The sequence below is a fragment of the Papio anubis genome, chromosome 1 (genome assembly GCF_008728515.1).
Source record: "Papio anubis isolate 15944 chromosome 1, Panubis1.0, whole genome shotgun sequence".
NCBI lineage: Eukaryota > Metazoa > Chordata > Mammalia > Primates > Cercopithecidae > Papio > Papio anubis.
This window is the reverse complement of record NC_044976.1, coordinates 156,057,686-156,085,155: the sequence shown is the minus strand read 5'-3', so window position 1 is coordinate 156,085,155 and position 27,470 is coordinate 156,057,686. Positions and strand designations below refer to the sequence as shown.

Below are 27,470 nucleotides of genomic sequence, written 5' to 3'. Positions count from 1 at the left end.
TCTCTACAAAGTGTTAGATACTGGATATGAGATATAGATTTCAATAAAACAAGGGAAAAAATAAACAATGAAGTAATTGTCTTCTCAGTTGAGCTGACAGGTTTGAAGAAAGCACTCTTGACATGTTCTTACTACCACATATCCCAAACTAAGACATATACATAAAATAACACATCTGGGCCGGGCGCGGTGGCTCAAGCCTGTAATCCCAGCACTTTGGGAGGCCGAGACGGGCGAATCACGAGGTCAGGAGATCGAGACCATCCTGGCTAACACGGTGAAACCCCGTCTCTACTAAAAATACAAGAAAATTAGCCGGGCGAGGTGGTGGGCGCCTGTAGTCCCAGCTACTCGGGAGGCTGAGGCAGGAGAATGGCGTGAACCCGGGGGGGCGGAGCTTGCAGTGAGCCGAGATCGCGCCACTGCACTCCAGCCTGGGGCACAGAGCAAGACTCCGTCTCAAAAAAAAAAAAAAAAAAAACAAAACAAAACACATCTGTCCTGTGTTAACACTGATGGAACGCACTGCAACAGTCCCATGGCAGACATATGCTTTTCTTCTGAATTACAGATTGGTGGAATGAAAATTAAGAGTTTATTATTAAACATCTTTTAATTTTTAAGTGACATCCATACTTGATGGTTCACAAACTGCCACTGCCACTGTGGTTAAATCACTGGGTGTATGAAATTTAAAATAATCTAACCTAGAGTTATTTCCCATTAATCAAACTCATCCCTAATTGTCTCTTAGGAAGGTCTTCTTAAAAGAAGATCAAGTAGGGCTCATGAAAAATTACTGGTTTGTTCTTCAAAATGAAAAGTTACATACCCTTATTTTTTAGCCAATTTGATTATTTGATAAAGCAAGGGCGTAATTCTAAGTTTTAATCAAAAATTTTTACTTGCCTCAAACTAAAGCCAACCGGTAACAAAATTACTGGACTGAATTCATATTTAATCTTCCCTGCCCACAAAGATAAATGAAAATGCTCAAAGGCAAAAGTAAAGAAATATAATTGTGATTAGAAAAGATCCAGGGCCAAAACAAATAAATAGGACTCAATGAATAAAAAATTAATTGTATTCATTTCTTTTCTATCTTTACATATATGCATCTGTTAATTTCACTAATACTGAACAGGGAAGTTCATAAAAATGCTACTCTACCACATAAACAATAAATGTAAGCAATGAATGTACATACAAAGGCCACTGGTTAATACTGCCCCAAGAAACAAAACAATGAAATATCTTAGGATTGTGTCCTCTACACAATAGACAATAAGCAACAATGACCAAACGGAAAAGAAACTTAAAATTGGATACTTTAAAAATTTAAGTGTAATCTATCAATTGCAAATTATTTTAAAAAATCGTTAATTTTTACAAAGCACAATATTAAAAGCTTGCAAATTATTGTAAAATATCCTAGCCAAAAGGGCATACCTTAGAGAGCCCAGAGGAACGGCTCATTAGGTAACCCATTTATCCCTTCTACAAACACCCTATAAATGCCAGAAAACATAAACAAGAAATAAACCTTACTTCCCTGACCCTCAATATCCTTAAGTTGAAATTAAACAAAAATAATTAAGTGCTTCCAGTTATTAAAAATCAAACAGTGCTAATATTGGTGCCCAAGAAAGTGCCAAGTGATTAACACCAATATATGGCATTCCCACCCCTGAACTTTAGGCATTCTTGAATGATTCCATTGGCTAGAACTCTGGGCTAGCCACAGGAAACCCCCACCTCCTCCCTGACCCCATCCAGAAGACACCAGGCCTGTGTGAGCACGACTCACAATCCCTGCAAGGGAAAACAACCAGAAGGAGCCTTTATGAGATGGGAAACAAGGCGAAGTTGAGAAGATCATTCAGCCCAAGACACTCTACTCGGAGGTTTTGGCTAATACTAATGACATACAGTTTAAAAGGATAAATTAGGCCACAATGCCAGCATTCCTCCACTACTGTATTCAATCCATGGTCGAATCCCTGTACTTTAGAAATACTGCTTCCAGTATAAACCTCCTCTTGGAGAAACTTACAACACAAACTAATAAAGATTTTACACAAAAGCAAACATAAATGTAGAAATTTTAAGAAAGGACATCCTTATTTGCTCAATAATACATGAACCTAAGAGAACAGTTTACGATGACTTTGTTTAGAGTATGTCACATGTAAGCAATGTATTTCTAAAATGTTGGCAAGCAATTCGTCTTTAAGGCCTACTGAAATGTGCAAAGCATTAATCTTTTAAAAAGTGGCAACTGCAAAGTGCAGCAAAATTTTTTTAAGTTTTAGTATAAAATAGACTAGGAGCCATCAATGTATGTTCCCTCTGAAAACAGATTTACACACACACACACATTCAGTCAACACATCAGTATATACGCATACACATACATTTACTAGGACAATAAATCAGAATGACTTGGAAAGAAATGGTCTAGTCTCCCAATTAAATATTTCAAAGTAAAGTTTTCAACCTCATAAAACTTCCTGATGTGGACTATACTCAAATGGTTAGCACTCAAGAGATTAACTATGTTGACTGTATCCCTCATGAATATTCTTGTTAAAAGTTTCCTTTAAAATTATGTCAACAACAGCATGAATTTCCTGTTTTCTGTAGAAAGCTTACAGCCAGTATTTCCCCTCTCACACAAACCACTCTGGATTTTCATATTTCACAATAAGTAAGTGTGGATGGCAGCACCTTAGAAATTGCTATTTTCTGGCAGGCTATCCATCTATCACAACTTTTTTCAGAGAAGTGACTTGAAGAAACTGACAGCTTCAAATGAAACAATTATACTACCATTAATGATTCACCTTTCAGATTTGCTCGGCTTACAGGTCAAAACATGACTCCTATAGTAAAAGGTTCCACCAAGTACAAGAAATAAAATCAAACCACCTTCTTTTCTTAATATACCACCAGCCACAAGAATTCTAGATTCTAAGATTAAAACTTCAACTTCAGTAAGCAGAGTTCTGATGACATAAGAAGAATAACAGGGCACTTTGTTTCAGGCAATGCCAGCAAAATTAAAACAGTAACACAACATTTGTTGATCCCAAACCAAGAATATAATTCTATTTTCCATAGAACCCGGTCTCTCGTCAGAGTATCTGCTGAAGAAAGATAATTATGGCTGACCTCCACACTTCACCTACACTACAATGGACTGAATAATTAACTTCTCAATACTATTTTAGAAATAATATATTCTATCATAGCTTCAGATGACACACTACATCATGAGTAGTCTTTTTAACTTTCCTACTGGTTTGGTAATTCATTTAGAGCCCCAGGTTTCTGCACAGAGACCTGCATTGGTCTCCAAACTTGTTTTCACACCTAAGAATGGCACCTAAGCACGATTCTAGATTCCTGGCACGGGTAAATAAAACATATACAGTCAGTGAGGTTAAAAACAGAACAGACCTATGAAGAAAAGTATTCCTTCAGTTGCTGCAATATCAGATTTTAAAAATAAAAAACGTATTAATGCAGCAAGAAAATGTAACTTGTTATATATTTTAACATAAAACAACTTGAAATAATTCTAAATTTGTTGGTAAAATACAACATAAGGCCCAAACAAGTTTGTGAGCAGACTAGTAAAATAAAAAGAGTCATACCTAACATGAAGATAAGAGACAACAGACTGACGAAAGTAATACGAATGAAGCCGTGGAAAACATATGGTAATGGATGATTATCTGGGAATTTATCAAAAAGAATTAATGTGAAATTTCAAAAGCGGACAATAAGCTCTCCTGAAAAACTCCAGATCTCTAGGATTTCTCCATATATCATAAGAGGAACATCATACATGTTTGGAGATTGGACTGGGAATGTGCTGAGTCAGCAGTCTTTAGGTAAAGCGTATGCTTCTGGAGGGTGCACAAGACAACGAACTGGGGTGTGGGAAGAAAGTATTATAACTGCTCCTCAAGATTTACTCTTTATGCCATCCTTGATTTCAATTTTTGTGTATTTTTTATAACAGACATATTACTTTGGTATAGCGGTATATAGTTTAACATATACCCATATGAATTCTTAATAGGGAAAGTTTTTATGTTTGATAACTTTTACAGATCAATTTGTGTGTTCAAAAAGGCTGGACACTCCTTTTCTGAACCACTGCTTCAGAGGTATTGAGAAGTGGTACTGAGTGGCTCTAACTGTGCTCACATTCACCAAAAACATAAAGAGACACCTGTAAGAACTTGAGAATCACGGTAGAAAGTCTGAGATCAGGATGAAACAATGCTGTCAGACTGGACATCACACAATGCAGGGGTGAATGGAACTGAAGTGATACTATCAACAGCCTGGAGTTACAGCTCCAGAATTCCAAACCTCTGATTTACTTCAGTCAGTCTTGACTTTTAAAGTCTGTAATATAGTATGTAAATCTTCAAGGAATTTTCCAGTTAAAAAAAATCCAGTAGCCTAATAGAAGCTCATAGGCTTACTGTCCCTATCAAAATTTCAACTGTCAAAATGTGGGAAAAAATTAAACTCATATTTTAACTCTAAAAAGCTTACAGTTGACCTTTTAAGGGCCTCTAATTCTTTTTTTTTCTTACCGTAGTCCTCAAAATCTAGATTCTTTGTGCATAAATTAAAAAAAAAAAAAATCAATGAAAATTTCCACCTTTGTTCAAACACATAAAGTATGCCATGAGCAATACAACATCACAAACATACTGTGACAAACCATTAATAAAGAAGGATGACTAAGCCAGGTGTGGTGGTGCATGCCTGCAGCCCAGCTATGCAGGAGGCTGAGGCAGGAGGATCACTTGAGCCCGGGAGTTTGAGTCCACCCTGGGTAACACACCAAGACTCCATCTCTAAAAAATTAAATTAAAGGATTACTGAAAGATCTCATTTCTAAAAAAAAGAAAAAGAAAAAGATCACTGAAGTCAGACATGAGATTTTAATTTTGTATTTTTAAAAGTCAGTATATAAACAAGAAAAACTATTTTAGAAATTATGTGAAAATCCACTCTTGGGTGGAGTAAATGCAATGGTTTGCCAGCACTGGCTCTGAGCCAACTGTGCACATCCCTTCTCAACTCTAAGGTGGTAGGCTTGAAATCAGCCACAGGGGGAGTAATTAATTCATATCAAAGAAATCAGCAAATGCTACAAATTCAGGGCTTCCCCCACCACCACCCCAGAGATCCTGGTTGTTAAACATTTTCTAGCACACGACTGAGTGGATAGTGGCCGGAGCAGAAGGAAAGCTAAGATATCAGAGATGTCTCAAAACCCCATTCAATCTGTTCCCCTTCTGTAACTTAGGCTACTGCTGTCCAACAGCATTCATCCTGGCAAAGTGACTAGGGATGGATACGAGCTACAGTTACCAAATACAAGTCTCTCCAGTGAAAACTGATCTGAAGTGGTACATCACCTTTCACACTAAGAATTCTGTGGATATTCAACAGAATATGAAGCTGAGACTTTTCCAGGAAGGAGGTAGTCTATAAACTGAACTGTCTGCCTCATACACCTGCAGTAAGGTTGTAAACTTTGACTTAAAAAACGATACGCACACATACATTTCTCCAAATTAGTTGATCTCAAAGAGATAGCAGATCACCAATCTGTGACAGCCTTACACCTCTCAGAGGCTATAGGTTTATGCAAAAAGGACTCACTAAAATGGTTTGCTAGGAAGTTGCTTCAACTGAGTTTCAATGGTGGCCTTGGTTCCAAGGTACCTCTGTGCTGAGACAGTTAATTATGAAAAATACCATCTGTGAAAACAAATCAATGGCTTTTCTCCTTTAATTCAAAAAGATAAAATACCTTTGTGCTTTCAAAATTTAACACATCTAGTTAAATCAACCATCTATATCTACTTATTTAATGTACAAAATGTTAACCTAATAAAACTATTCCAAAGTGCTGCTGAGAGGTCCAATTTCAAACAGGCATGCAAACTAAATAATTCAATATGGAAAAAAAGTCCAATATGTCTGTTCCCCATCACTATTAAACGCTACCTTTCAACACTACTATTGCACATCTCAGGAACAGAACCTTCAGCTGATAACCACAAATGAACCAGTAACAAGTCTCCGACACTACAGATACAAAGGCAGCTCACTGAATATGTTCCCTCTACTACTACTAAGTTAGCTAGCATAGATGTCTTCTTATACAAGAGCTTCTCTACACGTATATAAGCACATTTAAAGTAAATACCATGCATCTGAAGATGCTAGTTTGTAACAGTGTCAGTTTGAGCCTTAAGTCCTTACTCCTTCATTCCATTTAGTTCATGTGATTCTACAGGGTTAGAAGACGAGTTTAACCAGTGGGAGAGGTTGGTGGGGGAGGGTAGTAGTGGTGGTAAATGGTGACAACATATAATTTAATCCTGGACTTTAATGCCAAATTTTTCAAAAGACTCCACTGTGATACTGATATCAATTCAGTTTGGAGAACCAACAAATTTGTACCTGGCATTGATTACCATATGGTAATATTTTAAAAATTTGGTAATGTAGAGAAGAAGGCCTACATTTTTTACTACTAATATGAACAATCCAATCCCTATGTATAAGCATTCCTAAATGAACTCTGCTCTTTCCCATTTAAAAAACAAAAAAGTTGAAAGAAATAAGCACATCTTTACTTCGCTACTGACTGGGGAGGCTTCGCTTTGAATTCTACCTTCCTAATTGCATCTTTAAAACTATCATAACCTCTAACAACCTTAAACATAAAGGAAAGGTGATAAATATTTAGCAGAAAATGAGGTAAAATGAACAGGAAAAACACAGGGTCCTTCACTCGGTTATCTTCTGAGAAAACCCCTACATGTTGTTTCAAGTTATTTGATCAAATCTTTTACTCAGAGATGTTTCAAATATTCAAAATCCAAGTTCATCCTCCTAAAAGTGATCCTTGCCCATGCTATTCCATGGGCATATAATCATACCACCCAGAGGGCAAACAGCATTTCTGTGCTAGATGTGAAGTCCCACATTCTCACAAGGTGTTCCAAAAACTATCTTAAACCCCAGGTCTAAAAATCTTTCTACAGTGAAATAGACTAGCTCCATGCTCTGTTGACAGGTTCAGACGGGATCACACATATGGCTATGAGACCCACCCTGAATAAACGTAAACAAGATGCCTTTTCGTGGAGTTGCTTACACATGTTATAGTTCACACAAAACAATCTCCCCAGTATGACTGCTCCAATCTTACTTTGTATGAATAGGAATGATCCTTCTTTTTCCCCTGCTTAGGAACAGCTCATTTTAAGCCATTCTACAGAGCACACTTAGTCCTAAAGATACCAATTCATTTCACAAATATTTCTTTAAATAACAGATTCTAAGCATAATTTTTCCTAGCCAAAGGGTCCCAACAGACAGAAGGAGTAACTTTGTTCTTCATTGCTCTTGCAAAGCACAACCACTAAACCCCACCACAAATTTCTTCAGCACAAAGCTCAAAACATTTTGAAAGGAGAAAAGAAAAGAAAGGAAGGAAAAGAACAAAAGAAAAAGAAAAGGAAAAGACAGAGGGAGGTGGAGTTTGGACTCCAATTAAGGCATTTTTATACATATAGTCCAACTTGAGTCCTATTCAAAGACAATCCTAAAAAGATGCTTTCAATGGGGAATGGCAAAAATCACAACAGTCTATTATTAACATTGTAGAACTATCAATTGCTCACTTCAAATGCAATCATGTTGAATGTCTCTCTGTTCTTTGTTCCTCGGTTCACTCATTCCACAAGTGCATAGGTTATGTCTTCTGTAGGTCTGGGGAAAATGGGCCAGGGGTGGAAGGTCCATCCAGCCCAGACAGAGTGAATGGCCCATGACTGTTCAGTACAGAAGGAAACTGAGAAATAAAATAAAACACGTTATCATCCTATTACTCAACCCCAGCTTTTACTTTCTGTCCTACTCTATTACCCGAGGCAAAACACAACAGCCTTCTGCAACGGCTTACAGGACAAAGGCAGTGGCTGTTTATCATGAAAGAATAATGATGTCATAACAAAAACTAAAAACAAAAATCGTTTGTCCTAACATATTAAATATTAACATTCTCCAACTTACCTCGATGGAGTAGAAACAAAGAACAACCTGTACCTTCCTTCACATCCTAAGGTACACACGTTTACAATTAACCTCAAATGAAGGTTTTAGAAAGTTCGAGAAAATGACAATATGCACTATAGAGTGTAATTCAATTATGAAGCAAATCATAAACCCTCAAAAAGAGATCCAGAAAGGTACGAATAGTTAGAGGGTGTCCATAATAGAAAAAGGTTCCCCATCAAGTATTCTGAGGCCAGCTCTATAGAGAGATTCCAGGCTGAAGCTATAGGAGCACTAGACTTTGCTTAAGGTCTCACCTGACTCTATAACTCAATCTGCTCATAAGCGGCAATGAAAAAACATATGAAAAATTCTCAACTTTTTTTCCTATTCAATAATTTTAAATGTTTGCAAAAAAAAAAAAGCAGAAGTAGATTTTTAATTTTCTTCCTTTTCCCTACCATTCCATTTCTAAAAGAATGAGAAGTTAAATTACAAAATATAAGAAAATCAGAGATAGTCAACCCTGAATAAGTAAATGAATTGGCTCCAAGAAAGTCTTTAAGTTATAACGTCTAGGTGTTTTGGGCAAAATAATGGCTAAACCTATTAGGAATGGCAAGAATTTTCCTAACACCTTGGTGAAGAGATAATACAATATTCACTTTTTAAAAACCGTATATATAAAATGTTGATTATCAATTCTGAGTGAGGGAGAAACGGGAGTGTTTGATGTACCATTTTCAACACCTTTCTCTATTAAAAAAAAAAAAAATTATTGGGCCAGGCGCAATGGCTCACGCCTGTAACCCCAGCACTTTGGGAGGCAGGCCGAGGTGGGCGGATCACCTGAGGTCAAGAGTGATCACCATGGAGAAACCTCGTCTCTACTAAAAATACAAAATTAGCCTAGTGTGGTGGGCATGCCTATAATCCCGGCTACTCAGGAGGCTGAGGCAGGAGAATCGCTTGAACCCGGGAGGCAGAGGTTGCGGTGAGCTGAGATAGCGCCATTGCATTCCAGCCCGGGCAACAAGAGCGAAACTCCATCTCAAAAAAAATTTTTTTAAAAATCCTTAATTAAAAGAAGGAACCTATGTGCAGAGTTTCCCCGTATGTGTATGTGTGAATGTGTGTGTGTGTGTGTTTGTGTGTGTGACAGAGGGAGAGACAGGAAGTGAGTGAGTGAGAGAGAGAGAGAGAGAGAGAGGATTCTGTTTTTTTTGAGACAAGGTCTCATTGTGTCACCCAGGCTGGAGTGCAGTGGTGCCATTATAGCTCATTGCAGCCTTGATCTATTGGGCTCAAGCGGTCCTCCCACCTCAGCCTCCCAAGTAGCTGGGACCACAGGCACGTGCTACCATGCCTAATTTAATTTTGTTTTTTTAATTTTTAGTACAGACAAGGTCTCCTTAGGTTGTCCAGGCTGGTCTCAAACTCCTGAGGTCAAGCGATCTTCCTGCCTCAGCCTCCCAAAATGCTGGGATTACAGGCATGAGCCACACAGTGCCTGGCCCATTTTTTTTTTTTTTTTTAATTTTTTTAAATAGAGAATTTCTAGTGACAAAAAGTTGGGGTGGGCTCTAAATCTCCTACAGTATAGAACAATTCTTGGTCTAACTCAAATGTAATAGTAAATAATGAAAATGAAACTTTGCTGTATTTATCCAAGCTGTTTGCCAGCTAGAAAATTAACATTTGGAAATTCAAAAATAAATCTAAATAATATTTATTGGGCAGGGCACAATGGCTCACGTCTGTAATCCCAACACTTTGGGAGGCCAAGGTGTGCGGATCACCTGAGGTCAGGAGTTGGAGACCAGTCTGGCCAACGTGGTGAAACTCGGTCTCTACTAAAACACAAAAATTAACCAGGTGTGGTGGTGCACACCTGTAATCTTAGCTACTCCGGAGGCTGAGGCAGGAGAATCGCTTAAACCTGGGAAGTGCAGGTTGCAGTGAGCTGAGATATGCCACTGCACTCCAGCCTGGGCGACATGGTGAGGACGCCATCCCAAAAAATAAAAAAGGAATATTTATTAAACAGAAGTTTTATAATGATTAAACTGAATAGTGGGACCCTGCCTTTTTGCCTCTTTCTTCATTTAACATGCTCCAACTACAGAAGACAGACTTTTACAAAATTACCTGGAAAAGTGTGTTAGCACCTTGCAGTCTGGCTGGACTTAGGGGAGCAACGGGACTGAGAGTACTCCAAAAGTGGATACTGGAGAGCAAGGGGCTCGGAGTCAGTATGATGGGTGTCTGTAATACACAAAGCAAAAATATTCACTGAATGACTTACCAGGATGTTTTATCCTTGAAATAGCATACAAATAACCCAAACCTAAATATTGCCCTATCCTCCACTCCAAGTATCTCCAAGTCTGAAATTTTATCATGACAACTCATAAATGATTTTTACAAGTTAAGAAAGATAAAGGTGATAATAACTACTTAAAAATTTTTAAATTTTTATTTCAATAGTTTTTGGGGGTACAAGTGGTTTTTGGTTACATGGATGAGTTATTTGGTGGTAAATTCTGAGATTCTGGTGCTTAACCTCTTTTTAAGTCAACATTTATAAAGTCTTTTCCAAATAGAAAAACCAACCGGAATTCAGGTACAGAGGAATAATGGGTAACCAAGACACCAACATGTTTGTTTTTTTTTAATAATGAGGCCTGGGAAAAATCTATTAAAATGTTCTATGAGATGAGCAGGTTAATAAATAGCTAAAGTAACTGTACCAACTTGTTACTCAACGTCACACTGGTCATTTTTCTTACGGTTCTCAGGACCTACTGTTTTCTAACTTGAGATTATCACTGTTTTATAAGGTACCAACGAGTTTTATAAGACTGAGAGACAGCGAGAGAGCGTGTGTACTTTCTTTAGGAGGAAATAGAAAAATCAAAATATTTATTTAATTGTAGAACAATGAATTTTTTAAGAAAATACTCCAAACTTTCTATTTTAGCAATCCTAATTAAGATGAGAAATGGGGTAACTTTCACATGATAGTCACACATAACCTTTCTAAGACAAACCTAAGTAAAAGAAAGCAAACTTGAGTGTATAAATTCTGGATTTGCTTAAAAGGGCAAATAAATGAAAGCAATGGTGATACCATAAAGAGCGAGTTACCTGTGAAAAAAATGCTGGTGTAAGAGAAGCTGTAGGGAGAGATGGGCTCAGTATTCCCAGTGGGCTTGGATCACTGCTTGTGATCACAAGGGTGGGTGCCAGTTCTAACCCTTTGGGTTTCTTGGATCTTGATGAATTATTTGCTTTGTCCTTTTCTGGCAAGACTGAATCCTGGTCTTTAGGCTCCAGTGACAAGTTCTCTGCAAGTTCCATTGGCTGAGAAGCCACTGAATCAATGTCTGTGTCGATGTCTGGGTGAGAACTCAGTGGTGGCGAAGGTGTTCTGGGAGGTTCCTGCAAAGGGGGTATAGACGAAATGGGTGGTGTGGTGGCAAAAACAGTTGTTACGTTAGATGCAGAAGTTGGGGCTTCCAGGGAAGGAAGTTTTGGGGAAACCAATGTCTCCAATGCTTGGATAGTTTCTTCTGAAGATGGAGAAATACTTGGGCTGGTTGAAATAGTAGCAACAACAGGTTCAACCGGTGGCTTTTTGGAAGGTGTCGTGACAAATTTGATGACAGATGGTGTGGGCTCCTGAGGAGATTTTTTCTCTGCCAGTTTCTCGGCTGGATTCTCAGTCTTTATCAATTTGAAAAGCTTTACATTGGAGGAGTTCAAAGAGTTGAGAGTAAATGAAGAATATAAGCCAGAGTGTATGTAGTCATTGCGGCTAGAGGTCTTGGCACCAGGCTGAGGTGGTTTCTCTTTCCCTCCATTCTCCACATCTTTGGAACTGCTGCTGACTTCACTGAAGTTTAAACTTTCACAGTCACCTTCAATCCTGCCCACTGTCATAGGATCCATGTTCAAAATCTCTGGATAAGAGACAAACTTGTACACAAACTTCTGACCATTCACTTTTTTGATGATATTCTGTAGGTTTAAAAAAAAAAAAACCAGCATTCTTATCCTTTCTTACAAACTTTCATCCCATAGTTCATGAAAAAGCTGGCGTCGGCCAGGCGCAGTGGCTCACGCCTGTAATCCCAGCACTTTGGGAGGCCAAGGCAGGCGGATCACGAGGTCAGGAGATCAAGAGCAGCCTGGACAACATAGTGAAACCCCGTCTCTACTAAAACAGAAAAAATTTGCAGGGTATGGTGGCGTGCGCCTGTAGTCCCAGCTACTCAAGAGGCTGAGGCAGAGGAATCATTTGAACCCAGGAGGCGGAGGTTGCAGTGAGCCAAGATCAAGCCACTGCACTCCAGCCTGGGGACAGAGCAAGACTCGGTCGGTGGCTCAAGCCTGTAATCCCAGCACTTTGGGAGGCCGAGACGGGCAGATCACGAGGCCGGGAGATCGAGATCATCCTGGCTAACACGGTGAAACCCCGTCTCTACTAAAAAAATACAAAAAAAAAACTAGCCGGGCAAGGTGGCGGGCGCCTGTAGTCCCAGCTACTCGGGAGGCTGAGGCAGGAGAATAGCGTGAACCCGGGAGGCGGAGCTTGCAGTGAGCTGAGATCCGGCCACTGCACTCCAGCCTGGGCGACAGAGCGAGACTCCGTCTCAAAAAAAAAAAAAAAGAAAAAGCTGGTGTAATAAGGTTCTCCATTTTAGAAGTAGACGTCACTTACTTAAAACTTTCAAAATCACCTAAATTCATCTAGCCATACCAAACACAGTCCCTACTATTATGGAGAAGTTAAGGCAAGAACACTTCAATGTCTTATTAACAAAACCGAATATGTTACATAAAAGCTGAAGAATTTTAATTGCTTACCACTCTCAACCAAGTATGTGTACAGGTGAGAAGTCCCTGAACTGCAATCTCAAACAATTCCAAAGGTATAACCCATACACAGCCTGAGTAAGCAAAAAGGAATTTATTTATTTTTTTGAGATGAGGTCTCGCTCTGTCACCCACGCTGGAGTGTAGTGGTGCGATTCAGCTCACTGCAACCTCTGGTTCCCAGGTTCAAGCAATTCTGCCTCAGCCTCTCAAGTAGGTGGGATTATAGGCACACATCACCACGCCTGGCTAATTTTGTATTTTTAGTAGAGATGGGGTTTTGCCATGCTGGCCAGGCTGGTCTTGAACTCCTGACCTCAACTGATCACCCACCTCGGCCTTCCAAAGTGTTGGGATTACAGGCGTGAGCCACTGCGCCCAGCTGCAAAAAAGGAATTTAGAACATAATATCTGTTAAGGTTCTTACTTCCTTCAGAAATTCTAGTTTATCTCCAGACAGGAAAGCTGATAAGATCAACCACTTAACTGTGAAAGAGCCCAGCATGGTGGCTCATACCTATAATCCCAGCACTCTGGGAGACCAGGCGGGTGGACTGCCTGAGATCAGGAGTTCAAGACCAGCCTCCTGTAAAGATTGTGAAACCCCATCTCTACTAAAAATACAAAAAGTAGCCAGCTGTGGTGGTGCATGCCTGTAATCCCAGCTACTTGGGAGGCTGAGGCAGGAGAATCACTTGAACCTGGGAGGCAAAAGCTAAAGTCAGCTAAGATCACGCACTACGCTCCAGCCCAGGTGACAGAGCGAGACTCTGTCTCAAAAAAAAAAAAAAAAAAGTGAAAGAAATTAAGATCTCAGCAATTTTAACTAAAAAACCAACTCTGTGTATAAACAACTACTACTTAAGGTATAAGGTGTTAATTTGTATTCCCTGGGTTAAACTAAAACTAAAAATTAAGATATAAAACAAGTATATATATGTAGATATATATGTGTGTGTATATATACATATATGACGCCCCCCCTCCCCCAAGTCAGGGTTACTTGTCACTCAGGCTGGAGTGCAGTGGTGTGTGATCATGGCTCACTGCAGCCTCGACCACTTGAGCTTAAGCGATCCTCCTGCCTCAGCCTCCTGAGCACTGGGACTACAGGTGTACACCACCACCACGCCAGGCTGTTTTATTTTTTGTAGAGACGGGGTCTCCCTGTGTTGCCCAGGCTGGTCTCAAATTCCTGGGCTCAAGTGATCCTCCTGCTGCAGCCTCCCAAAGTGCTGGCATTACAGGCATGAGCTACTACTCCAGGCTTCACAATTTTTAAAGTAAATTATGACACACACGAGAATATTTATGTATCCTCAAGAATCTCAAATTGCTTTTGTCATATTCCAATTCTGTACATACTTTTTCTTTCAAAGACAACTGTAATTAGGAATAAAATATGTGTAATGGGAATAAGTTAATAAATAAGATCTGGGGTGGCTGGGTGTGGTGGCTCACACTTGCAATCCCAGCACTTTGGGAGGCCAAGGCAGGTAGATAACCTGAAGTCAGGAGTTCGAGACGAGCTTGGCCAACATGGTGAAATCCCACCTCTACTAAGGAAATAAATAAATAAATAATAAAAAATTAGCCGGGCATGGTGGTGGCCACCTGTTATCCCAGCTACTTGGGAGGCTGAGACAGCAGAATAGCTTGAACCCTGGAGGCAGAGGTTGCAGTGAGCCAAGATCGCACCACTGCACTCCAGCCTGGGCGACAGAGAGAGATTCTGTCTCAAAAAAAGGAAAAAAAAAAAGAAAAGAAAAGAAAGATTTGGTAGAAATACAGCCTGAACATTTATACCTTGTATCCTAATTCTAAACTGCTGCTACAAAATACACCGGATTAAAATAAACTAGGACATTGGTATCTATAACCTCAACAGAAAAGAAGGAATCATTCTTTTTTTTTTTTTTGAGATGGAGTCCCTCTGTTGCCCAGGCTGGAGTGCAATGGCACGATCTCGGCTCACTGCAATCTCCGCCTCCAGGGTTCAAATGATTCTCCTGCCTCAGCCTCCTGAGTAGCTGGGATTACAGGCACCCATCACCACGGCCAGCTAACTTATTTTTGTATTTTTAGTAGAGACGGGGTTTCACCATGTTGGTCAGGCTGGTCTTGAACTCCTGACCTCAGGTGATCCACCCTCCTTGGCCTCCCAAAGTGCTGAGATTACAGGCGTGAGTCACTGCGACCAGCCAAGAAGGAATCATTTTTGTCTTGAGGTTCTCTGTATAGTGTAAGATCAGGATGTGTACTACCTTTACATAATAGTATCTGAGGGCTCGGCTGAGTTTGTCATAATTCATGTTAGGTTTGTTCTTGCGAATCCCCCAGAGACGAGCCACCTCTTCTGCCTGCAAAAGCTTAAACTGCCCATCATTAGAGGTCCAACAGATCATGTGCTTGTTCTGAGGCTTCTGCAGGAGCTGAAGAAGGAACTGCCACAGGGTGATAGCACTGTCCATAGCAATGAGCTGAAACAATATAGATAAGATATGTGATAATATTAACAGCCTATTTAACACTGTATGTCAAGCACTGTTTTAAGTGCTCTAAACGTATGAATTCATCCCCACATTTCTATAAGGTAGATACTACTGCATCCTCATTTTACATAAGAAAAAACTGACTCATAAGCGGGTTAAGTAACTTGTCCAACATCACACGAGGAAATGGTGAAGCTAAGATCTAAGCCCAGGCAATCTGGACCCAGAGTCCAAACTCTTAAGGATGCCACGCTGCTTAAGAAATGCCTTAAGCAACAAGCAACTTGCAAGGAGGAGAAGCTAGTTCCCTAAATTATAGCAAAAGACAATGATTGTCAATCACTAGTGACTGTCAATCACTGTTGTTAAATTTGAATCCTAAAATCTCATTGCTGTATTCTCTCAGGAGACCACCATTCCAGCATCTGTCTAAATCAACCTGATTTGGTTATTTGCCTGTGAGTGTGTTTGTGTCTATCTCAGGATGGCGCAGGGGCTGAGGTGTAGGGAATAACCTACTTTTGCTCCAACTGGTTTCCATCACCATAAATGTCATTTACATACAAATTGGCAGCATTTTGAATTCAACAAAGTGTTCTCTTAATTTCTCTGTCACTGTTCTGTCCACAGGGATTCCATCTGCAAAGATTCTCCTTTGATTAGCAACCTTTATGTGATTATCAAGACATGGGTTGAAGAAAAATCTTTTAGTATCTTAAGTTTCAGGATCTCCCTATTTAGGCCACAGTTTCTCGATTTTGGCATTATTGGTTTTGGGGGCCAGATAATTCTTTGTTGTGGGAAGTTGTCCTGTACACTGCAGTTTGTCTAACAGCATACCTGGCCTCTACCCACCAGATGCCAGTAGCACCCCCTGCCCCACTGAGACCATCAAAAATATCTCCAGACATTACCAAATATTCCCCTACGGGTCAAAATCATCCTGGCAGATAACCATTGGTTTAGGCAAAGGAGCAGCAAGGAATGCTCTCTCATAAAGGTATTTTCCTCATAGAATTTCAAAACACCTTTCTATTAGGAAGAATTCTTTAGGGCAGAAACTCTGGCCAAATCCATATAAGTGTGTCCTAAGAATCCTATGATTGAATACTTCACAACACAACAAAAACAAAAACAGAAAACCTTCCTTTCTCTAGTAATAAGATCTCAATGGGTTAGAATAGAGTTTGAAAACAAATTAAATCAATACCATTAAAACACTACAAGAACAGATCAAAATTGGACTACATCAAAATTTAAAACCATTGTGCTACAAATAATGCCATCAAGTGAGAAGACAATCCCCCAAATGGGAGAATATTTTCAAACCATGTATCACAAAAGGAACCTGTATCCAAAATACATAAAAAACGCCTACAACTTTAAAAAAAAAGTAAAGAATTTGAAAAGACATCATAGTAAAGAAGATATACAAATAGCCAATAAACACACAAAAAAATGTTCTACATTGGCTGAATCTGCCCACATGTCACCACTATCACCACCACCCCCATCCTGGCTCCCCCAGGTTCCCTAAGCCCAGCCTAGTTCAGCCTGGTTCCCGGGAGGATGAAGTTCGTGTACAAAGAAGAGCATCCGTTCAAGAAACACGCTGCTCCCAGAGCGAGAAGATTGGAACGAAATACCCAGACCGGGTGCCAGTGATAGTAGAAAAAGCTCCCAAAGCTTGGATAGGAGACCTGGACAAATTCTACTTCTTTTTTTTTGAGATGGAGCCCCACTCTGTCACCCAGGCTGGAGTGCAGTGGCGCAATCTTGACTCACTGCAACCTCCACCTCCTGGGTTCAAGCGATTCTCCTGTCTCAGCCTCCTGAGTAGCTGGGATTACAGGCACCCACCACCACGCCCAGCTAATTTTTGTATTTTTAGTAGAGGCAGGGTTTCACCATGTTGGTCAGACTGGTCTCAAACTACTGCCCTCATGATGTGCCTGCCTCAGCCTCCGGAAGTGCTGGGATTACAGGTGTGAGCCACCGCACCCGGCCCAGTTCTACTTTTTGATCCGGAAGCGAATTCATCTCCGAGCTGAGGATGCCTTGCTTTTCTCTGTCAACAATGTCATTCTGCCCACCAGTGCCACAATGGGTCAGCTCTACCAGGAACACCATGAAGACTTCTTTCTCTATGTTGCCTACAGTGATGAAAGTGTCTACGGTCTGTGATGCTGCTGGCCCTGAGCTGAAGGGGGGGGTCTCATTCTGCAAAGAGAGGTGGCCTCCCTTTCTTGACCTCCTCCTCCAAGCTCAAACACCACCTCCCTCATTCAGGACCGGCACTTCTTAATGTTTGAGGCTTTCTCTCCAGCCTCTCTTAGGATGGGTAATGGTGGAGTTGGCATCTCGTACCTCTCCTTTCTCCTTTCTTCCCCTTTCTCTGCCTGCCTTTCCCACTCTGCTTTAGACTTCTTGATTGTCAGTCTCTGTAACATCCAGTGGTTGTTTTGGTTTCTGTTCCTTTTCTGATCGCCCAAGGGGCTCAGAACCCCAGCAATCCCTTCCTTTTACTACCTTCTTTTTGGGGGGTAGTTGGAAGGGACTGAAATTGTGAGGGGACCACCAAAAAAAAATGCTCCACACAGTTATTAGGGAACTAAAAATCAAAACCACCTAAGAAACCACTTCATGCCTACTTGGAAGGCTACAATCAAGAAGATAGACAATAACAAATATTGGCAACGATGTAGAGAAATCGAAGCCCTTGTACATTGCTGGTGGGAATGTAAAATGGTGTAGCCACTTTGGACACATTTACCACATGACCCAACAATTCTACTCCTAGGTATATACCCAAAAGAAATGAAAAATATGTCCATACAAAAACTTACACAGTAACGTTCTTAGCAGAATTATTCATAACATCTAAAAAGTAGAAACAAACTAAAAGTCCGTCAACTGATGAATGAATAAAATGTGGCACATTCATAATGGGGTATCATCCAGCCACAGAAAGGAATGAGGTACAGACACACACACACACACACACACACACACACACACAAGGACGAACCTTGAAAACATTATGCAAGTGACTAATAGAAGCCAGTCCACAGAAGACCACATATTGTATGGTTCCACTTATATGAAATGTCCAGAATAGGAAAATCCATAGACATAGAAAATAGATTAGTAATTCTTTAGGACTGGGGGCCAAAAAGGGGGGGGAAGAGAAGTGGAGAATGACATATAATGGGTACAGGGCTTCTTTTGGGGGTGATGAAAATATTCTAAACTTAGATTGTGTTGATGCTTGAACAAAACCCACAGCATATTACACCTAAGGAGATGAATTTTATGGTATGTGAATTATATCTCAATAAAGATGTTTAAAACAACACAACAAACATTACAAAAGTTAGGTCTGGGAAGACTAATTCTAACAACAACTCACAGAAGATGGGATCCTTACGGGTCAACTATGCCTACTTCCAAAAAGGGCAGAGATAAGAAACTGTAGTGGAAAATAGTTGAGTTTCCATAACTTTTCTGAAACACTGAGAATGTCCTCCAATAATCCTCATGATTATCACTTTGAAGCTGGTTGTACAGAGATAGTCATCTAAAAGTAACGATGCAAAAGTAATAAAGGATAGAAAGGGAGAGATGCTGCCCACAGTGAGAATTCATGGAAAAGCTGAGGCCATGAGTCCCAAGTCTCTTTCATCACAGTCACATACTCTATCCATTAGGGAAACCACTTTCCCAATGGATAAAAGCACTCACATCATTGATTGATTGTAAAAAAAAGCATTACATATTAGATACCAATAATAATCCACAAATATGAAGTGCTCCCTTAATGCCAAATAACCGAGCCCACTGGAAATCATAGTTCCCCATAGCCTCACTTAAGCGGGGCTAAAATAGTGGTTTTATACTATATCCGTTAAGCATGGTGGAGGCAGGTAGGGGTTCCCTGTTATGTCTCTGAGTTTACCTGATAGGCCTTCCTTCTGATGCCTAATGATGGCAAGTTACTGTTCTACAACACAGTTTTCCCACTTAAACAATTATTTCTAATCTAATCCTGTTAAAACTACTTTCTAGTAAATGTTATCTTAAGCCAAGAACTCAAATTTCCACATTTCCAGACATCACCTTCATATAAGACTGCTTTTAGGGGTGGAGTATGAATCCATTTGTGAGATGATGAAGGAAAGACAGAGAATGGGAGTCTCTAGCCTACACAAATGGGGTGCCTATTACTCCATTTGTTTTTGAAAAAATTCCAACACCCGAATCCTAGAGTCTTAATACCTATTATGTAGATAACATTTGAGCCCTGTAAGTTTAAAGCCTCGGCTATACATCTAAAAAGACAAAAACAACAAATTAATGTCCCCATAATGAGCACTCAAGGAGATTCCCCAAAATACAGGTGTTCCCCAGATGGTACAGTTAACTTGCACCTTCCCTGTTGGTTATCAGTGGAGCAGCATGTATTCAGTCAAACGCTGGTGAGTTGTTGGCTGCTTTAGGGTAGAACTGAGCTGTTGTGGAAAATGCTGATGCTTCTTTAGCATCTAGTGTGTCTACGATAGAAGGTTGTGGACAGCAAAAGAAAAATGGCTTTGGCCAGGTATAGTAGCTCACGCCTGTAATCTCAGCACTTTGGGAGGCAGAGGCGGGTAGATCACGAGGTCAGGAGATGGAGACCATCCTGGCTAACAAGGTGAAACCCGTGTCTATTAAAAATACAAAAAATTAGCCGGGTGCAGTGGTGGGCGCCTGTAGTCCCAGCTACTCGGGAGGCTGAGGCAGGAGAATCCCTTGGACCTGGGAGGCGGAGCTTGCAGTGAGCCGAGATCGCGCCACTGCACTCAAGCCTGGGCAACAGAGACTCCCTCTTAAAAAAAAAAAAAAAAGAAAAAATGGCTTTGAGGTTTTAGACTGAAGTATTAGAAATGATTTTGAGAAAAACAAAGATATAAAATGGACATTTTCAGTGGGTACTTTAAAGGAATATTTTGTTAATTCAATTATAATATTGTTATTCTTTTGATTGAAAAGCACCTAATGTCTTCGTATATAGTTAAGTCAAAACTCTTCATGTTAGTTTCAAAAAGTGTGGTATTAACTATGATCTTCAATGATTTCATCAGATATAAAAGAGAGCTGGCCGGGCATACGTCTATCATTCCAGCACTTTGGGAGGCCAAGGAGGGCAGATCACTTGAGGTCAGCGGTTCTAGACCAGCCTTGGCCAACATGGTGAAACCCTGTCTCCACTAAAAATACAAAAATTATCTGGGCATGGTGGTGGGCACCTGTAATCCCAGCTACTCGGGAGGCTGAGGCAGAAGAAACATTTGAACCCGGGAGGTGGACGCCACAGTGAGCTGAAATCACGCCACTGCACTCCAGCCTGGGAGACAGAGCAAGACCCTGTCTCAAAAAAAAAAAAAAAAAGGGCTGGAGAAAAAAATCCCCTAAGACAGTTATTAAAAACTACGTGGTGGCTTCATGCCTGTAATCCCAGCACTATGGGAGGCCAAGGAGGGAGCTCGAGCTCAGGAGTTCACGACCGGCCTGGACAACATGTTGACACCCTGTCTCTACCTAAAATACAAAAAATTAGCCGGGCATGGTGGTGCGTGACTACTCGGGAGGCTGAGGTGGGAGAATGGCTTCAGCCTGGGAGATGGAGGTTGCAGTGAGCAGAGATCACATCACTGCACTCCAGCCTGGGCAACAGAGTGAGATCTTGTCTCAAACAAAAACAAAAACACAACACAACAAAACCAAACCTTTTATTCTTATCAAAAAAAAAAAAAAGGAAAATTACTTGATTTTCCTTCTCACAAGAATCTCGAGTTTTCTACAATTGCAATTTTTAAAGTTTAAAATTATAACAAAGGAAGAAAACACTTAACTGGTCCAAATGAAGGAGTTTGATTTTTGAGGTAGTAAAGGCTGACAACATAATTGATTCTATTTTAACACTTCAAAGATAGACCAATCCCTGTGCTAAACTGAAAGAAGTGAGCATGTTGAAGTAATGTATTAAGGAAAGGAAGTCTCTATTAAATAAAACCTTTTCCACCCTAAACATGTTTATAATACACACAGTCCAGTTGCTGTGGTGACCCATAGCCCAACTATTTTTCAGAGACAGTAGCTAAGACCCAAAAAAACACAAAGTCTCCAAATTTTCTTCAGTCTGCTACTTAAAACCAAGTATCAAGCCTAGTTTCGAATCAAAATACTCACCGTTGTCAAAAAGTAACCAAAAGTAACCAGACATTTTTAACTACACAGGCTCCTAAAAAAATATTCTCTTTGTATAGGATCCTGCAGTCCTTACAATATTCTTACAATAAAACTTGAAGACACTACTTCACTAGGAATGAACAGATTCCACTTATGCAGTTTTAATGTTTAAGTAAAATCAAAGAGAAGAGTGTTCCTGAAGGGAAAATATTGAATCATACTACATTTTAATGAAAACACCGCTGCCAAGCCTAAATATTGAAGCACCGTTTTCCAAGCCAGGGGGTGGGAAAAGGGGACACAGGATCTGATCTATCAACCAAAGAGATGGGCAGACCATTCTGATGAGGCATAAAACTCCAGAATCTTTATTTAAATTCCCCAAATTTCAAAGAGCAATAGCTGGAGAAAAAGTCAAGTGTGTACTTTTGACTACTTCAGTCAACAACATCCCTATTTCCTTCCAAGGCCAGTTACTATCCCGCCCCGAAAGATGTTTCCAATTGATCTTCCCAGGAACGAAGCTACCAGCCTTGATGCAGCTGTGCACAAGGCGGAAAGTAAAGAGGGGCGGGGGGCCGCTGGAGCCAAATAGCAAAAGAAATGAAACTCGACACCGGATGACTAGCGAGCTTGGGGAGAGGAAGAAACACGGACGGCCGCGCGTGCCCCACAGGAGATCAAAGTCCAGGGGAAAAGGTGCAACCTCACCGGGCCTTGGTAAGCACTGAGTTACTGTACTTTCATTTTCCAACTTCCTGTCACTACAGAAAGTCAGAATTGCTCCCCTCCTCCCCACCCACGCCGAAAAAATCGCCGCCACCTTTCGCCCACGGGACCTCGGGGGACCAAATAAGAGGCGACGAGAGCTGAGCGGTGCGCTGCGGCGTCCACCTGCGCGCCGCGGTGCCCGGCCGGCCGGGGGCGGACCCAACAGGAGCGCGCGCCCGGCCCCCGCCCCCACTTCCTGTTGTGCCGCGCACCCCTGGGCCTCGTCCCAGCTCCCGGCCGGTGAGGCTGTGGCCGCGAGATCCCGAGGGGGTGCGCGGGGCTGGCCGCTCACCGACGCCACGCGCGGGGCTCCCCCTCGGTCTCCGCCTCGAACACGATGCGCCTCTCCGCCCTCAGCCTCCTCCTCACGCTGGAAACTCGAGGACGGCGCGGCAGCCGCTGCGACCCCCGCGGCGGAGCCGGAGAACGCGGCGTCGGCCCAGCCGAGCCCGCCGGGTGCCCGCAGCCGCCCGCATCTCCCGCCGCCGCGGCTCCTCGCGCCCCGCCCTCCCCGCCCCCGCACGCGGCAGCGGCGGCGCGGGTCTTGGGGCCGCTACACGCCGGGCGCGCGCGCTCCGGGCGTTCCTCGCAGCGGCGGGGCCTGCCAGGCGCTCCGCGGCCGCCGCCACTCTCAAACCCCCCGGCTGCGCCTGGGTCCCTTCCAGACGCCGTAGTCGCCATACGTCACTTCCGGGGGGAGGGGCCGCGACTCCGAGGGGTGTTGTGAGCCGCGGCTGCGGGCAAACCCGGGTTTGGTGTGGCTAGGGGATGCAGCTAGGGCGCCTCCTGGAGTCGTCTCGCCGCTGTCCGCGGCGTTGGGTGCAGTTGCTTCCAGTTCCCTTAGGCGCCCGTCCGGGACGCGCCAGCACCCAAGCTGCCGCCTGGGCCGGGACCTTGGACTACTCAGGGGCGCGCCACGTTCTCCTCGGTTGGAGGGAAGAGGTGGCGCTCGCGGAGCAACCTGCTGGGGACCACTTCTGTTGGTGTTAAGAGGCTCCTCCCTCCTGTGTTGCTCGTCCGCCTTACCACTCGCTATTAGAAGTTGGGGTCGCTACAGCTTTCTCACCGAAGTGCCAGATACCAGGACATTACAAACGCTTGATAAATACTAAATTAGCACTGTGGCTTTCTAGCCTGGGGACTAACAAATGGGAGCGCTGGAGTCGTGGGAAAAGTTTGCCATGGCGATGGAGGCAGTGACCAGAAATCCATTCGTGGCTCTACCCCTTACTAACTCACCAATTTTAAGCAACCTTAACCTCTCTAAAACAAGGATGGAGACAACCCAGTCTCTCAGAGTTGTTGTAATGATTAAAGAAGCTAAGGTGCATGAAACACCTAGCAAGAGTTTCTAGCTTAGAGGTTCTCATTAAGTAAAATTCTTAAGGAATCAGGTCACACTTGGTACAAGAAGCTACTTGAGCAGTTTAGCACCAGAAGGAATGTAAAGTCATAAATTAGGACAGCTGAACAAAACCTCCAAGAAATAGATTACATGTTTGTTTAACAAGAAACCAAAGCCAGGTCAGTGTCTGAGTTACTGGTTATTCGTGACCATTTACTAGCTGTGTGACCTGTAGTGAGTTGCTTAACCTCTCTGAACCTCAGTTTCTTCATGTAAAATGACGATAATAAGCAGCATTGCTGAGAGGATTAAATGAAATATAGGGCGTAATGTACTTAGTGCATTACCTAGCATATAGTAGATACCCAGTAAATAGTGGTGTCATTTATTTTTGCCCCCACAATTGAATTTGTAGTTAATTGAACTCACTGAAATGTGATTCTGTCATCCTTTTGTAGGCTTTTGGAAGAGAATCATCACTTCCTTGATTTCCGGCCTCCTCCTCTATAATGCAGAGTAATTATAATCCACAAAGGTAGCTTATTCCTGTAAAAAACAACTCTACCAAAAGATGTTAGCTTTCCAAAATAAATTTTACCAAAGCATGCAAACGTATTAAGACATGTTTTATAAGGAACATACGGTATCTGAAAAGCCCTAGCAGTCTTGGCCCCTAACATAAAATTTTCCTTGCAACAACTTCCATCTTGAAAACCAAGAAAAAAAAAATTATTAAAGTAGGCAGTTTAAGATATACCTATTGGAAACATTTGTTTATAGAAAGATTTCATTTTAAAGCCTCCTACCAAGAACAGTTGAGGGTTGTGGAGATTTGCAGACTACCCTGCTGTGTTCAAACTGGCAGTAAACATCTGATTAAGCCTTAGGGTCAGTAGTTGTGTCATACCCCTTTTAGACTGAGCTTACAGCATTGTCAATTGCAGTGTATTTTTGGAAAACAGCCTGCTTTGGGAGTTCTTAAATTAGTCATAGCAAGTCTGTCTGCTTTTAAATTGACTTTTTTTTTTCTTTAAGGCAGTACATGTTGACAGAAGAGAAAGGAAGAAAAGTGGATTTCTAACTAGAGAACTTGAGGGGAAAAGTTAATTAATGTGCCTGGTTTTCCCACTCAAGATTCTATAAATACGCAATCTCTCTCCATGGTTCCTCACACAACAGATGGTTCTGTTTGTGCAAACTCCATGGTAGTTACGTTGGTCAACCAAAAAGAGTCAACCAAAAAGACCGTGCTCTTTTTCGTTATCTTGTTCGGTCACTTTCCCACCAGATAGATGGATTCCTAATCTTAGCCTTAGTTACTCAGGGCCATCCCAAAGAACATTTGTAGGTTTTATTAAAATGTTTGTTTGTTTTTTTGAGACGGAGTTTCGCTCTTCCTGCTCAGGCTGGAGTGCAATGGGACAATCTCGGCTCACTGCAACCTCCGCCTCCTGGGTTCAAGCGAGTCTCCTGCCTCAGCCTCCCAAGTAGGTGGGATTACAGGCATGCGCCACCATGCCTGGCTAAATTTTTTTGTACTTATAGTAGAGATGGAGTTTCTCCGTGTTGGTCAGTCTGGTCTTGAACTCCCAACCTCAGGTGATCCGCCTGCCTCGGCCTCCCAAAGTGCTGGGTATTTTCTACCTGGTCTGCCTGAGATTTTGTTTCTTTTTTTTTTTTTTTTTTTTGAGGCAGGTCTTACTCATCACCAGGCTGGAGAACAGTGGCAGAATCTTGGCTCACTGCAACCTCTGCCTCCCAGGTTCAAGCAATTCTTCTGCCTTAGTCTCCTGAGTAGCTGGGACTACAGGTGTGCACCACTACGTCCGGCTCATTTTTGTATTTTTAGTAGAGACGGGGTTTCACCATGTTGGCCAGGCGGGTCTCAAACTCCTAACCTCGTGATCCGCCCGCCTCGGCTTCCCAGAGTGTTGGGATTACAGGCGTGAGCCACCGTGCCTGGCCTAGATTTTGTTTCTTAATCATTGCAGTTATCTCAGCTCTGCAACCCCTTCCCCCTAATTTAATTACATTTCCTATCCCAATAACACGTAGTTATGATAATTACTTCTCAAGACAACTTCTTCTTCCCTCTCTTTTATTTCACTGCTTCATCATTACTCCCAGTCGCTATCCCTTTTTCCTAAAGAAGTGTTTCACAGATTATGACTAAGCAAGCGTGGAGCCATCCAGTTGCCTGTTATGTCTTTCAAGCAATGTCTTGCACGTGACATCAAGAAGAGATATCTTTTAAGTCAAAGAGAGCACCCACAACCGCAGGTGGGTATAAGTGTGGAGCAAATTGCAACATGACTGAGAAGAAAGAAAAAAATCTGGGATATCTGGGTTCTAGCCTTTGAGTCTCCCTAAACTCAAAGCTTGAAAGTTACCCTTTCTGGGTTTCACTTTCAATGTCTTTAGAAATAAAAGAGACATACCTTTCACTTCATGCCTGTGATGGATAGACTAAAAGAAAAAGGTAGTAGGCTGGTTGTGGTGGCTCATGCCTGTAATCCCAGCACTTTGGGGGGCCGAGGCGGGTGGATCACTTGAGGTCAGGAGTTCAAGACCAGCCTGGTCAACATGGCGAAACCCCGTCTCTGTTAAAATACCAAAAAAATTAGCCAGGTGTGGTGGCAGTCACCTGTAATCCCAGCTACTCGGGAGGCTGAGGCAGAAGAATGGCTTGGACCCGGGAGGTGAAGGCTTCAGTGCGCTGATACCACATAACTGCACTCCAGCCTGGGCGACAGGATCGAAACTGTCTCAAAAAAAAAAAAAAAGGCGAATGATGAAATGATGCTTTGAACTCTTGGTAAATGGCCCTATTGCTATTATATTTGTGTGGACTGAGATCTTAGATAGAGGGAAAGTTATCTTTGAAAAGAAAACTCTGACTAGCTGTATATTGAATCTGGCAGCACTGGCAACCCCTACTACCTGTTAAGGTCCTAAACTTTACCAAATATAACCAGTAAAAGTTTCATCCCCAATAATAAGGCTTTTTTTTTTTCTTTTTTTTTTTTTTTTTTGAGGCGGAGTCTTGCTCTGCCGCCCAGGCTGGAGTACAGTGGCCGGATCTCAGCTCACTGCAAGCTCCGCCTCCCGGGTTCACTCCATTCTCCTGCCTCAGCCTCCCGAGTAGCTGGGACTACAGGCGCCTGCCACCTCACCCGGCTATTTTTTTGTATTTTTAGTAGAGACGGGGTTTCACCGTGTTAGCCAGGATGGTCTCGATCTCCTGACCTCGTGATCCGCCCATCTCGGCCTCCCAAAGTGCTGGGATTACAGGCTTGAGCCACCGCGCCCGGCCAATAATAAGGCTTTTAATCAGAAGGTATTCAGGGCCCAGAGAAAACCCAATCAGAAGGTCCTTGAACAAGGTACTTGTGGTCTCTATAGACTGAAGTAAACTCATGGCACCATCTTTCAGGACTTGCTGTAACCTCCACACAGTACATTGTTTTCTCAGAGAGGGCATGACAAGACATATGTTACTGCAATTACTCCCTGGGGCATAGCAACTATGTAATATGTTTGATGACCTGTCACAAACACAGCTCAGAAAATAGCTTCATATAATTTTCATTCTTCATCTCTATACCCAGTCTACTTATTTTCTTTTAACATTTTTAACCTCAATTTTACTGGTC

At 41.9% G+C, this 27,470-nt stretch overlaps 2 protein-coding genes across 2 annotated transcripts; one reads left to right on the top strand and one right to left on the bottom strand.

The window, feature by feature from the left end:
• Positions 1-1,066: 1,066 nt before the first annotated feature.
• ELK4 (ETS transcription factor ELK4) lies at positions 1,067-23,019 on the bottom strand. Its single transcript, XM_009188824.4, has 5 exons — positions 22,765-23,019; positions 15,246-15,461; positions 11,251-12,123; positions 10,252-10,368; positions 1,067-7,900 (listed from the first exon to the last, which is right to left on the bottom strand). Exons 2-5 carry the CDS (start codon positions 15,450-15,452, stop codon positions 7,802-7,804), a joined length of 1,296 nt encoding a protein of 431 aa, XP_009187088.1. The 5' UTR covers positions 15,453-15,461; positions 22,765-23,019; the 3' UTR covers positions 1,067-7,801.
• On the top strand, positions 22,797-24,422 carry LOC108582514 (atherin-like). Its single transcript, XM_021927813.2, has 2 exons — positions 22,797-23,797; positions 24,276-24,422. Exon 1 carries the CDS (start codon positions 22,810-22,812, stop codon positions 23,197-23,199), a length of 390 nt encoding a protein of 129 aa, XP_021783505.1. The 5' UTR covers positions 22,797-22,809; the 3' UTR covers positions 23,200-23,797; positions 24,276-24,422.
• The last annotated feature ends 3,048 nt before the right edge of the window (positions 24,423-27,470 follow it).

Bases quoted from the DNA above. Each gene is read 5' to 3' on its own strand.
- ELK4 (XM_009188824.4), bottom strand. From the start codon at position 15,452: ATGGACAGTGCTATCACCCTGTGGCAGTTCCTTCTTCAGCTCCTGCAG. The intron at 10,369-11,250 runs GTAACTCGCTCT...TGTGTATTACAG, and splicing joins CACCAGCATTTTTTTCACAG to ACACCCATCATACTGACTCC. The intron at 7,901-10,251 runs GTAATTTTGTAA...TTTATTTCTCAG, and splicing joins GTGCTAACACACTTTTCCAG to TTTCCTTCTGTACTGAACAG.
- LOC108582514 (XM_021927813.2), top strand. From the start codon at position 22,810: ATGCGCCTCTCCGCCCTCAGCCTCCTCCTCACGCTGGAAACTCGAGGA.